Source organism: Belonocnema kinseyi, chromosome 10 (genome assembly GCF_010883055.1).
Source record: "Belonocnema kinseyi isolate 2016_QV_RU_SX_M_011 chromosome 10, B_treatae_v1, whole genome shotgun sequence".
Taxonomy (NCBI): Eukaryota; Metazoa; Arthropoda; class Insecta; order Hymenoptera; family Cynipidae; genus Belonocnema; species Belonocnema kinseyi.
In genome coordinates, this window is record NC_046666.1 from 5704141 (window position 1) to 5719054 (window position 14914).

The window sequence follows — 14914 nt, forward strand, 5'->3', positions numbered from 1 at the left end:
TTCAATCAATCGAAGGGGTTTCAAAGGATTTTAAATATTTTAGGGTATTTAGAAAATTTCCAAGGAATTTTCAAGAGCTTTCAATAATTTGAAGGGATTTCAACGAAAATTTAAAGATTTTTCAAAGGATATCAAATATTTTAGGGCATTTTAAAAGATTGTAATGAATTTTTAATTGATTTTAATAACTCGAAGGGATTTCAAAGGATTTTAAATATTTTAGGGTATTTAGAAAAATTCCAAGGAATTTTCAAGAGCTTTCAGTACTTTAAAGGGAATTCAAAGGATATTAAGGTTTTGGCAAAGGAAATTAAATATTTTTGGGTATTTTAAAAAATTGTAAGGAGTTTTTAATAGATTTCAATAAATTTTAATGGAATTTCGAAAGATTGCATAGATTTTAGGGCATTTAGAAAAATTCCAAGGAGTTGAAAGGATTTGAAGGATTTTATAGTATTTTTCTTAATTCAAATTAAAAAAAAAAAAAGATGTCGAGAGCATTAAATAGTTTCAAAATATTTGAAATATTTCAGGATATTTTCAAATATTCCAAGGAAGTTTTAATAGATTTCAATCATTTGAATAGATTTCAAAGGACTTTACAGATATTAGGGTATTCAAACAATTCTAAGGAATTTTAAGTAGCTTTTAAAAGTTTCAAGCGATTTCAAAGGATTTGAAATATTTCAGGGCATTTTAAAGTATCCCAAGGAATTTAAAATAGATTTTCATAATTTGAAACGATTTCAAGGAATTTTAAAAATTGTATAGTATTTTTTAAAAATCCAATGAAATTTCAAGAGCATGAAAAAGTTTCAAGGTGTTTGAATTATTTTAGGGCATTTAAAAAGATTGTAAGGAATTTTAAATAGATTTCAATAAAATTAAATGGGATTTCGAAGGATTTTAGGGTATTTAGAAAAATTCCAAGAAATTTTCAAGAGCTTTCAATAATTTGAAGGGATTTCAAAGTATTTTAAAGAGTTGTCAAAGGATATCAAATATTTTAGTGCATTTTAAAAGACCCCAAAGCATTTTCAATAGATTTCAATAATGTAAAAGGATTTTAAAGATTTTATAGTATTTTTTTTAATTAAAATAAAAAAAGGTGTCAAGAGAATTAAATAGTTTCAAAGTATTTGAAATATTTTCGGACATTATCAAACATTCCAAGGAATTTTTATGACATTTCAAAATCAAAGGATATGAAATATTTTAGAGCATTTTAATATTGTACGGAATTTTTAGTAGATTTCAATAACCCGAAGGGATTTCAAAGTATTTTAAATATTTTAGGGTATTCAGAAAAATTCCAAGGAATTTTCAATAATTTGAGGGGATTTTAAAGGATTTTAAAGAATTTTCAAAAGGTGTGGAATATTGTAGGGTATTTTAAATATTTTAAAGAATTTTTAAGAGATTTGAATAATTTGAAGGGATTTTAAAGATTTGTCAAAAGATATGAAATATTTTAGGGCATTTTAAATGATTGAAAGGAATTTTAAATAGATTTCAATCAAATTTAATGGGATTTCGAATGATTGGACATATTTTAGGGTATTTTAAAAAATTCTAAGGAATTTTTAATAGATTTCAATTATGTAAAAGGAGTTCAAAGGATTTTAAATATTTTAGGGCATTTTAAAGGATTCCAAGGAATTGTAAATAAATTTTCATCATTTGAAAGGATGTTAAAGAATTTTAAAAATTGTATAGTATTTTTAAAAATGCCAATTAAATTTCAAGAGCAGTTAAAAAGTTTCAAAGTATTTGAATTATTTCATGGCGTTTTAATGGATTCCAAGGCATTTTGAATAAATTTCAATAATTTTATGGGATTTTATAGGATTTTAAAGATTTTTATAGTATTTTTTTAAAATTCAAATAAAAAAATACCAAGTGCATTAAATAGTTTCAAAGTATTTCAAATATTTGAGGGAATTTTCAAATATGCTAAGGAATTTTAAAGAATTCAAAAAGAATGTTTAGAAATATTCGAAGGAATTTTTAAGTGCTTTAAAATTTTTCAAGGGATTTCAAAAGATTTGAAATATTTTAGGGAATTTTAAAAGATTCCAAGGAATTTTTAAGATTTCAATAATTTGAAAAGATTTGATCGTATTTTTAAAAATAGATTTTAATAGTTTAAAAAGATTTTAAAGGACTTTCAAGATTTTAGGGAATTCAAAAAATTCTAAGGAATGTTTAGTTGGTTTAAAAAATTTCGAGAGATTACGAATAGTGTTGAATACCTTAGAACATTTTAAAATATATCAAGGAATTTTGATAAATTTCGAAGGATTTAAAAGATTTTATGTTATTTTTGAAAATTCCAAGAAATTTTAAATAGTTTTCAATAATTTTAAAGGATTAAACAAACTCTAGAATATTAAAAGAAATTTCAAATAATTTTTATGAGCCTTAAAAGGTTTCAAGGGGTTTTATCGGATTTGAAATATTTTAGGATATTTAAAAATATTCCACAGAATTTTCGATAGATTTAAAGAATTTTAAGGGATTTCACAGTATTTAAAATATTTTATTGTATTTAAAACAATTCCAAGAAATTTTCAAAAGCTTAGCAAATTTTCAAGGGATTTCAAAGTATTTGAAATATTTGAGGAAATTTTTTATTATTCCAAGGAATTTTTAATAGATTTCTATCATTTTAAAAGATTTTATAGTATTTTTTTAATTTCATAAAAGTTTCAAGGGCTTTATGGTAGTTGTGACAAAAGTCAGATATATAAAAAAAAGTTTTTCTATGATTTTTGGAATCAAAATATTGTAACTGATGAATTCCAAATGAAAAACATTATTTTTTTTATGAAAAATGTTAAAATTCACCAATAGAAACACATTGTTTTTAACCATGTTTTTTGCAACCGAATTTTTTCTGACCGCCGCTTCTTACCAATTTTTGAAAAATTATTGCATTTTAATAAATGAATTCTTTTTTTCCGGGAAAACGTTCTTTACAACTCTGATGTTTCCAATTTTGAAAGTAAATTTTTATATGGCTTCTTCTGTGGCTATAAATCGTTAAAACCTTTTTTTTTTTAAGAAAACATTTTTTAAACTAATCATTAGATTCCAAGATTATTTAGTTATTTTAAAAAGTGGAAACAGTAGAGATGTAGAAAATGTTTTCTTGAATTGAAAAAATTCAATTGCAAAAAGCGTGTTCAAAATTAATGTTTTTTTAAAAGAATTTTAACATTTTTTATAAAAAATGTTTTTTATTTGAAATGACATCAGTTATAATATTTTGATTATTAAAATCGTAGAAAAACGATTTTTTCAGGTATCTGACTTTTAGCACGAAAACTACCTTTAAAGGTTTTAAGAGATTTCAAATTATTTAAAATATTTAGGGGTATTTAAAAAATATTTAAAAATCTTTAATCGATTTCAATAATTTGAAGGGATTTCAGATTATTTTAAAGATTTTGAGATATTTACCAAAAATTTCAAGAAATTTTCAAGAGCTTTAAAATGTTTTCAGGGATTTCAACGGATTTTAAATAATTGAGGTCATTTTAAATTAGTCTGAGGAATTTTTAATATATTTAAATAATTAAAGTTACTCAATTTACTCAATGCTAAAAATTAATTTTTTTTGTTGAAAATTCATAATTTTAATTAATAATTCATCTCGGTTTGAAAATGTTACTACATTGTTGAGAATCCATTTTTTGATTAAAAATTGATCTATTCCAGTCGAAAATTGAACTACTTTGCAGAAAATCCGTTTTTATTTTGGTTACGAATGATACATATTTAAAAGGAAAATTTAAACGTTCTATTTTTTTTTTTGAAAATGTATATTTTTTTTTGATGAAAATTCACCTTTTTTATTGAAAATTGGTATTTTTTATTTAAAAATTAAACTATTTGTTTGAAAGTTTATGTACTTTGTGGAAAATTCGTTTTTTTGTATAAAATTGATCTTTATGATTTACAATTAATCTTTTTGCTAAAAATGGCAACTATTCCAGTTGAAGATTCATCATTTGAGTCAAGAATTTATCAATTTTTTGAAAATTTAACTGTTGAACTTTTAATTAAAAATATATTTTTCATAGCCTTTTTTAAAAATCCTTCTTTTCTGTTAAAAATAACAGTATTTCAGTTAAATCTTTATAATTTTTATTTGAAAATTCTTCTTTTTGTTTAAAAATAAAATTGCTTGGTTGCAAGTTAAACTCTTTTGTTAATATGTACCTTTTTTTTGGTTGAGGATTCATAATTTCAATCAAAAATCATTTTTTGGTTTAACAAGTGAACTATTTGATTAAAAACTTGTTTTTTTCTTTGAATAAAAAGGAATTTTTTAACTGAAAATGTAACTATTATTCCAGTTAAATATTCCATAATTTTAGTTCAAAATTTATCTCTTTGGTTAAACATTTATTTTCGACTAAAAATGTAATTATTCAATTTTTTGTTAAAAACGATATTTTTCAGTTGAAAAGTCTTTTTTTTAGAAATTAACCTTGATGGTTAACATTTCGTCCTTTAAGTCAAAAATTCAATTTGTCTAGTTAAAGATTCATCATTTTAGTTTAAAATGGAATTATTATTTTTAAATTAGTTTTTTTGCAGAAAGTCATTTTTTTAACTGAAAATTTAACATATTCAAATTGAATATTCCACAGACTTATTTTGAAATTTATCTGTTTGGTTGAATATTAATTAAAAAAAAATTTAATTGAATTAGTTAAGTTTGGTTAAAAATTAATTTTTTTCACTAAAAATTAATTTTTTTAGTGGAACAGTCCACTACATTTCGGTTGAAGATTCATTGTTTTGTAGTTGAAAACGCATATTTTTGGTTCAGAATTCAACAATTCCAGTCGAAGATTCAAAAGTTGAAAATTTCACTATTCCATTTTTTTGTTTTGTTGAAAATCGATATTTTCTAGTGAAAAATTTATGTATTTGTCTAAAAATTCATTTATCGTGCAATTTTTTGCTCGTTTGTGTTGAAGGATGTTCAGAACGAACTACTGAATTTAATTTTGAATATCTAATATTCCAAAGCTATGAATTTACGTTCTTATTTGCAGATGAGAAGCCAGACATTGCCTACAGCGACATTGGAGGAATGGATATGCAGAAGCAAGAAATTAGGGAGGCTGTGGAATTGCCACTCACGCATTTTGAATTGTACAAGCAGATCGGTATCGATCCGCCCAGAGGTGTTTTGATGTACGGACCTCCAGGATGTGGAAAAACTATGCTGGCTAAAGCCGTTGCTGCGCACACTACAGGTACATTTTTAGGGTGGCTGCTGGACCGGGAAATGACAGTGAATTGATTTTTGGACCAGGAAGTTTACAAATTTTTAGGAAAAAAAAAAAGTTCTTTCCAAGTTTGAATTCAACAGCTCTTTAAATCATGAATTGAATTTTCATCCTTTTCAATTATGGCATTATTTAGTTTACCAATCGTAATCCGAAAATCTTCTACTTTAAAAATCGTATATTTTAAGTTTTCATTTTTAATTTAAAGAATTTTAATATGCAGTCTTGAATACTTAAATAATTAAAAATTAAAAACATTTGAAGTTAAAAACTTTTGAAACTTTTATTTTGTCAACTTTAAATACAAATAAATTATTTTTAAAATAAATCTGTACTATAAGTATTAAAAGGGAACAATAATTTATTTGAAAAAAATCTGTCATTTAAATAATTTTAACTCCTCATTAAAAATTTATAAATTATTTTTAATTTTTAAAATAAATTCATAATAATGTATTTTTTTATAAAATATTGTTTCAGTCTAAAATATTCAATTTTAGTCCTTTCAATTTCATTTTATTTTAATTGAGAAAAAGAATGGTTATTGAATAGTTAGAAAATATTTTACTGTTAATTTAAGGCCAGTAAATTAAAACCAAATATTTAAAAGTAAAAAATTTGAAACTTAATTTTTTTTACATAGAAAGCTTTGAATCTCTAGAATTCCGGTGAGCTTTTAAACTTTTAACGTTACAATTTTAACTGTTCTATTTAAAAAATGTTTAATTTGTAAGTTATTTTGTTAAATAATAATTGAACACTTATTATATGCAGAAAGAATTTCAGTAATTTTAAGAGGTATTTAGAAGTTTGGAAAAGTTTCAAAATTAATTTTGAACTTAAAATGATTTAATTTAAAACAAAATGTAGATTTTTGCCGATTAAAAAAAATGTAGAAGCTTTTAAAAATTGTGAACGGCTTTAAAAGAATAACAACATATTCTTAGAAAATTTGAAAATAATTTTTCATTTTGGATATTTTTTTAAAAAAGAATATTCAAATGATTTAATAAAATTTCTAAAATTGTTAAAAAAGAATCTGAAAGATTTTAAGAAATTGTTTTTAAATTTGCAGGATTTTATAAAAATTGTAGGAAAAATTTTATTTATTTCAAAAGACATTTAGAAGTTCTAAAAAATTTCAAAAATTATTTTAAATTTATATAAATTTAAAACAACTTCTAGACTTCTCAAAATTTTGAAATAAAATTTTGAAACTTTTTAAGAATGTTTATATTTAAAATGAAAATAATTTAACTTATAATTTAAAAGAATTTTATGGGACCGGGGAAACCTGGGAAATGACAGTGAATTTTATTTTTGACCGAGAATTTTACACAATTTTTAGAATAAAAATTTCGTCCAACTTTTATTTCAACCGTTTTTAAATAATTTCCTAAATTGTGATTTTTATAAATTATTCTATCATTTAGTTTAGACTGCTTAATACGAAAATCTTTCACATTAAAAATTTTCCATCTACATTTTTAATTTTTAAGCATATATTTTAATTTAAAGAATTTTGAAATGCAGTTTTAAAAGTTTAAAAAAATTATAAATTAGAAGTTTTTAAAATCGAAGATTTTCTTCTTAAAAACAGGAAATTTTAAGAATTTTCAGAAGAAAAATCTGCCCAAGTTCAATTTTAACAGTTTTTTAAAAATAATTAAAGTGCAGTTTTGAGGATTTAAACAATTAAAAATTAAAAACATTTTAAGTTGACAATTTTTGATAAAAGTAGTTTTATTGTATTAACTGTAAATATAAATAAATAATTTTAAAAATGGATCTGTATTCTAAGTATTGAAATCTGAACAATAATTGATTTGACTAAACAATTCTAGATCTGTTCAAAATTTAAGAATTTCCAGATTGTAACTGTTTCAATCCGAAAGTCTTGATAAAAATAAAAATTAATCCATTATTTATTCCGATAATTTTATTTTTAAATACAATTTTTCATGATTTATCAATAATATATATTTATTTTCAGAGTTTCAGGTATTCCTTTATATTATTTTTTATATTAAATTTAATAAATAATTTCATTAATATTTTCAGCTATTAAAAAATTTTATTTTTATTAAATTTTTATTAAATTAAAAATATTTCGAGTCTAAATTATTTAATTTTCATTCCATTTAATTTGAAATTTCTTAATGTAGAAAGAGAATAAATATTTAATATTTAGCAATATTTTACTGTTAATTTAAGACGCATAATTGAAACCAAATATTTAAAGGAAAGCAATTTGTAACTTAATTGTTTTATATAGAAATCTTTGAATCTTTAGATTTTCGAAGAACTTATAATCTTTTGGCGTTACAATTTTAATTGTTCTATTTAAAAAGTGTTTAATTTATAAGTGAAATTGGTAAATTTTGACGTATATATAACAATTGAACACTTATTATTTGTAGACAAAATCTCTTAAAATCTTCTTAAACTTTCTGTTACAATAAATTTTCAGTGAAAAATCATTTTCAGTTTTCCTAAGAATCTTAAGAAATTTTTTATTCTTTCACAATTCTTAAAAAAATTATAAATTTTCTGTTTGAAATCTGCAAAAATCTAAATTTTATTTTAAATTCGGCTGTAAGTATTTCAAATTATTTCAAGTTCTAAATTTAATTCGAATCTTTTTAAAGCTTCTAAATATCTCTTAAAATTATTCTGATATTTTTACAAATAATAAGTGTTCTATTGTTATTTATAAATTCCAATTAAATTTTTTTTCTAAAATTGCAGGATTTTCTAAAAATTATAGAAAAAATTCAATTTATTTTTAAATATATTTAAAAGTTCTGAAAAAAATTTTAATTAATTTGAATTTGGAAACATTTTAAAACACTTTTAGATTTCTCAATATTTTTAAATAAAATTTTGTAGCTTTTGAAGGATGCCGAGATTATTTAAAATAAAAATCATTTAACTTCTAATTACAGAAATGTTAAGTTAAAAAAATTATTTTTCAATTTTTAATGTGCCTAGCGTAAAATTACTTAAATTATTATAATTTAAAAATTTTTTAAAGTTCATTGGTTGATTCTTTAATTTAGACTATTAAAAATTTAAACGTGGATTTATATTTTTGGAACTTAATCAGTTTATTTGCATTTAATTTAAAATTGTTTAATTGAAAAGTGTTACTGCCTTCCATTTGGTACGTGTAAATTTTTGAGCATTTGAATACACAATTTTTAATTGAAAAATGTATAAAATTTAATTTTAAAAATTTGGAATTCCAGGGTTCCCATTTGGATGCTTTAATTTTTTGTTTATTGTTTATTATTTTATTTAAATTTCATTGCCGTAAAAAATGTTTGGGAATTTAATTAATTTAATTTAACTTAATTTAATCTAGTTTTTTAATTTAAATAATTAAAAATATTAAAAATTCGAAGATTTTGCATAAAAGCCAGTTTTATTAGATAGATTTGAATGTTGTAACTTAAAGAGGAATTCAAGCGAATTCTGAAATTAATTTCTTAAATTTATTCATACCAGTTTACTCGAAAATCCATCTGATATTCTCTACTGTTAAAAAAAGATGAAAATTGTTAAATTTTGTTGAAAATTCGTGATTTTTATTCAGCTTGTGTTATTGGATTAAAGATAATCTTTTGAGATGAATTTTCAATTGTTTTGTTTAAAATTCTTTTTTTTTGTTTAAAAAATCAACTGCTTGGTTCGCAGCTAAACTACTTTTTAAAAAAATGTATTGAAGTTTCACCATTTTGATTAAAAGTTCATATTTTTGGATTGAAAATTCAACTATTCTGTAGGAAGTTTTTTATTTAGCTTAAAAATTTAACAATTTGGTTTAAAATTTAAATTAAAGATAAAATTAACATTTTTGTTGAAAATTAAAGTATTTGGTTAAAAATTTAAATTTTTTAAAAATAAAAATTAAGCAATTTACAATTAGCTGTATTTTGAACTAAAAATAGATATTTGACCAAAAAAGAAGAATTTTCAAAAAAATACATAAATTTTCAACCAAATAGTTAAATTTTCTATCAAATACTTGTATTTTCAACCGAAACCGATTGATGTTCTAATAAAAAAGAACAATTTTCAACAAAATGCAAAGATTTTCTACTAAATTGTTGAATTTTGTTACCGGAAAATACACATTTTCTACCAAATAATTTAATTTTTTCCAAATAGTTGAATTTTATACAAAAAATATTAAATTTCCAATCCAAAAAGACATATTTTCTATCGAACGGATGAATTTTCAACAAAATAGCTTAATTTTTAGTTAAAAAATTATTTCCAACAACTACAAAAAACTAATTTTCAAATAAAATTATAAATCTTCAATAAAAAAATGAACTTTTAACAAAGTAGTTCAACTTTCAATGAAGAAATTAAATTTGTAACCTAAATCTTTCAACAAAGTATGTAATAGTTTATATTTCAAGAAAAAAATTACCCTAAAATAAAAAAACAGTTGGATTTAACCAACAAAGATGAAATTTCAACCAAATACTTGAAACTTCAGCTAAAAAAATTAATTTCTAAAGAAAAAAATTGATTTTCTAGCAGAAAAGATGAATTGTCAAGAAAAAAAAATATTTTTTTTCTACCATGTAGTTGAATTTTCAACCAAAGATGTAAATTTTCGGCTAAGAGTATTAATTATCTACGAAAAAAAGATCATTTTTCAACAAATTACATGAATTTTCAACCAAACAAATTAATTTTTAAACTTACAAGATAAATTTTGTAACCAAAAATGAAACAGTTAAATTTCTATTATAAACAATTAATTTTCAATAAAAAGTAAACGAATTATCTACGAAATAGGTTATTTTAAAACCTAAAAATACTAATTCTCCGACAAAATGTATTAGTTGATATTTCAACTAGAAAAGATTTTAATTTTGAATAAAAAATAGTTGAATATAACAAAAAAGACGAATTATTAACAAAATAAATATATTTTCTACCAAATAGTTAAATTTTTCAACCAAGAAGATTAATTTTTTACCAGAAAGAACGAATTTTCAACAAAATACATAACTATTTATTTTAATTGCATTAATTATGACCTCACTCTAAGCGAAAAGTGGACAAAAAGTTGAAAATTTCAGAAAAAAGGCGCAACTTTCTAACATTACTCAAAGAGAATATTATTGTAGATAATAATAGATGTTTTGAACAATTATTTCTTTTAAATTTAATGGAGTATTGTCTACCTCTAACTGAAAGTTTAAAAATAATTTGAAAAATTCCATTTTTAACCCATTTAATTAAAAAAATTTTGGTTAAGAAAAAGGATAATTATTTAATATTTAGAAATATTTTACTTATAATTTAAGACGACCAAATTGAAGACAAATATTTAAAAGTAAACAATTTGAAGCTAAAATGGTTGACATAGAAAGCTTTGAACTGTTAAAATTTCTAAAAGATTTTAATATTTTAACGTTACAATTTTTATTTTTCTACTTATTAAAATGTTTAATTTGTAAGCAAAATTGTTGAATTTTGATGCGTAAATAATAATTGAACACGTATTATTTTTAGAAAAATGTGAGTAATTGTAAGAGATATTTAGAAGTTTTAAAAAGATTCAAAAATAATTAAAAACTTAAAATGATATCAAGTAATTTGAACGAAGTTTTTGAAAAAAAATATAGAACTTCTAAATATATTTTAAACTGAATAAAATTTTTCTTACAATTTTTAGGAAATCCTAAAAATTAAAAAAAAGAATCCTTAAATTCTTCCTGGGTCGTTTTTAATAATATTGGAATTCTTTTAAAATCTTTTTGAATGTTCTGTTAAAATACTTTTTCAAAATGAGTCATTTTTTATTTTCCTAGGAATTTTAAGAAAATGTTTTTATTCGTTTGGAGCCTTTCACAATTCTTAAAAAGACTTTAAATTTTTTGTTAACTGCAAAAATCTACATTTTGTTTTAAATTAGGTTGTGAGTATTTGCACCGAAATTTCGTTACGTATAACCAAATTTTTTCGGTAAACGCACTTTGTTAAAATTATTTGAAATCATTTCAAGTTCTAAATTAATTTTTAATCTTTTTCAAACTTCTAAATATCTCTTAAAATTACTCTAATTATTTCTAAAAATAATAAGTGTTCAATTATTGTTTATAAATCCAAATGTAGGGATATTTTTTTTAATTCCGAAGATTTTCTAAGTTATTGAGAAGTTTTGAACAAATTTCAAAAATAAAACTAAATTTGAAAAAATTTAAAACTACTTATAGATTTCTCAAGATTTTGAAATACAATTTTAAAGTTTTTCAAGAATGCTTAAATTATTTAAAATGAAAATAATTTAAATTCTAATTTAAGAACTTTCAAGTTGAAAATTTTAATTTTATAATATTTAATGGCCCAAAATAACTGAATAATATAATTTTGACCGTTTTTAAAGTTTATTTATTCATTCTTTAATTCAGAGTATTGAAAATGTTAACCTGGATTTAAATTTTTGAAACTTAATCTAAATCTTTGAACTCTATAATTTATGAATGTTAAAAATTAAAAATTTCGCAATTTAAATTAATTAAACTTGGAATTATTCAGTTGAAAAGTGTTAGTAGTTTATACGTTTAAATTACTGAACAATTTATTTGACAATTTTTTAATTTAAAAACTTTTAAACTTCAATTTTAAAAGTTAAAAATTCAAGAGTTCCGCTTTAAATGTTTTAGTTTGTTATTTATTTTGTATTACTTGCACTTTTACTTTTTAGCTTTACCGGGAATTTTTTTTCTTTGATTAAAACGGTCACCCTGCAATTGTGCCACCTTCAATTACCTTCAATTATTTTAATACTAATCCTTTTTTTTTTTTTGACCACTTTGATTTATGTTTTATAAAATCTCGTTAAATATTTACAGCTGCATTTATTCGCGTCGTGGGATCGGAATTTGTTCAGAAATATTTGGGCGAAGGGCCCAGAATGGTGAGAGATGTCTTTCGTTTAGCTAAGGAAAATTCACCAGCTATTATTTTTGTTGATGAGATTGACGCGATCGCGACAAAACGTTTTGATGCACAAACTGGAGCTGATCGAGAAGTTCAGCGTATTCTTCTCGAATTGCTGAATCAAATGGATGGCTTCGATCAAACCACAAACGTGAAAGTCATCATGGCTACAAACAGGTAAGAAATTACAGTTTTTTTTTAAAGCGAAATAACTTTTTTTCGTTCTTTTAGAAGCAATTTTCAGCTTTTTTGCCAAAGAGACAAATTAAAAAAAAAATAATAATTAAAAAAAAAAGTTGATCTAAAATATCAGGGTGTCGAACGTCCTTGAAAAGCTTAAAAACATATAATTCTCTTTGCATTTTTCTTAAGCCTGAAAACCTTGAAATATTTTTGAATTTTTCACGAGTCCCTTGATTTTGATTTTTTTTTTGTTTTTAAAACAGTAATTTTATTGAAATTCGAAGAGTAGTTTTAATCTTTTAGTCTATTATGAAAGAAATATTTCGTTTAGAAAAAATCTTGCTACAACAAACTTTTTTTATTTGTCAAGATATGATTTATCTTTTGAGTTTAATATTGATAAAAATTATTAGTAGAAAATTTCGATGTTAATTCAGTTTCAGAATTATAATGAGTTTTTGCCATACAGCGGATTTTCCGAGGGGTTGAATACTCAGTTTTTTTTTTTTTTTTAGTGTAGACCAGATTTTAAAAGGCTAAAAAATATTTCTAAATCATTCAAAATATTTCAAACATTTAAACATATTTTAAATATTTCGCAAAAATTTCAACTATATTTTAAAAACTTTAAAGTTTTAAAGGATTTCAAAGATTTGAAAAGGGGTACAGTACACCAGGTTTCGAATATTTCAACAAAAACTACTTGAATCCTCAACTAAAGCAGATTAATTCGTAACCGTACAGTTATATTTTTAACTGAAAAAACTGTATTTTCTACAGAAATTAATGAATTTTTAACAAAATACATTAATTTTCAACCAAACAGTTAAATTTTCTACTGAATTGTTTGATTTTTGATCCGAAAATATGAATTTTCTACAAAACAGTTGCATTTTTAATTAAAAAACGTGAATTTTTTAACGAAGAAGTTAAGTTTCTAACGAAATAGATACAAAAAAAAAGATTTATAAAAGATTCACAAATATTTCAAGGATCTCAAAAATGAAAAATAGGCCTGCACGCTAGATTAAAAAGTTTTCACACAAATTTTCCAAAGATTTTGAACATTTCATAAAGATTTCGAGGATTTAAAAAAATTTGAAAAAGGAATGTACATCAGATTTTGAAGATTTCACAAAAATTTCGAACATTTCTCAAAAATTTCGAACATTTGACCAAAAATTTTAAACTTTCAAAATATTTCATGGATTGAACAAAATTCCAACTAATTCACAAAGATTTCAATGATTTCAAAGATTTTACAAAGATTCAAAACTATTTCCAAAGATTTCACATGAACGACTTATTTTTGTAAAAAAATTAAACACTTATTTATGACTCGGCTTTCTTTCGAAATTGTTGCTCAATAAAAAATAAAAATACGAATTTTTGGAAGAAAAATTTTCCCAAGTTTGATTTGAACAGTTTAGTAAATAATTAAAGTATAAAAAACTAAACAATAATTGATTTGACAAAACTATTCTAAATCCGTTCAAAATTTGAGAATTTTCAGATTGTAACTGTTTGAATTCGAAAGTCTTAATACGAATTGAAATTAATATAATACCATTTATTCTGATAATTTTATTTTTAAATAACAATTTTAATGATTCATACAATAAAATATTTTAATTCAAAGTTTTAGGTCTTTCTTTGTATTATTTTTTATATTAAATTGAATAAATAAATTTATTAAATTTATTTACGTAGAAAGCTTTGAATCTGTAGATTTTCGAAGAGCTTTTCAGCTTTTAGCGTTACAATTTGACTTGTTCTGTTTAAAAAGTGTTTAATTTATCAGTAAAATTGTTAAATTTTGACGTATAAATAGCAATTGAACACTTATTATTTGCAAAGAAAATTTGAGTAATTTCAAGAGATAAAAACTTCTAAATACATTTTAAAATTAACCAAATTTTTCCTACAACATTTGGAAAATCCTGCAAATTAAAACAAAAATCCTCAACATCTTCCAGGTTCTGTTTTGATTATTTTGGAAATTTTCTAAAATCTTTTTAAATTTTCTGTTACAATAATTTTTCAAAATGAAAAATCATTTTCAATTTTCCTAGGAATCTTAAGAAAAAAATTTATTCTGTTTAAGCCTTTCACAATTCTTAAAAAGTTTCTAAATTTTTTGGTTGAACTCTGAAAAAATCGGCATTTTGTTTAAAATTCGGCTGTGGGTATTTGCACGAAAATTTCGTTACGAATAGCCCGATTTTTTCGGTTCACAAACTTCGTGTACATGATTTGAAATCATTTTAAGTTCTAAATTTAATTTTGATATTTTTAAAACTTCTAAATATCTCTTAAAATTACTCTAATTTTTTCTACAAATAATAAGTTTCTCTATTGTTATTTATAAATTCAAATTTTAAGGATTTTTTTAAATTTACATGATTTTCTAAAAATTGTAGGAAACACGCAATTCATTTCAAAATATATTTAAACGTTTC

At 22.0% G+C, this 14914-nt stretch overlaps 1 protein-coding gene across 1 annotated transcript in view; it reads left to right on the top strand.

Annotated features, from left to right (window-relative positions):
• LOC117182014 (26S proteasome regulatory subunit 6B-like) overlaps positions 1–14914 on the top strand; it is a 33772-nt gene that overhangs the window by 6814 nt on the left and 12044 nt on the right. The window contains exons 4-5 of the mRNA XM_033375032.1: positions 5070–5273; positions 12185–12449. Of these exons, the coding sequence (XP_033230923.1) occupies positions 5070–5273; positions 12185–12449 (469 nt within the window). The remainder of the gene's footprint in view (positions 1–5069; positions 5274–12184; positions 12450–14914) is intronic.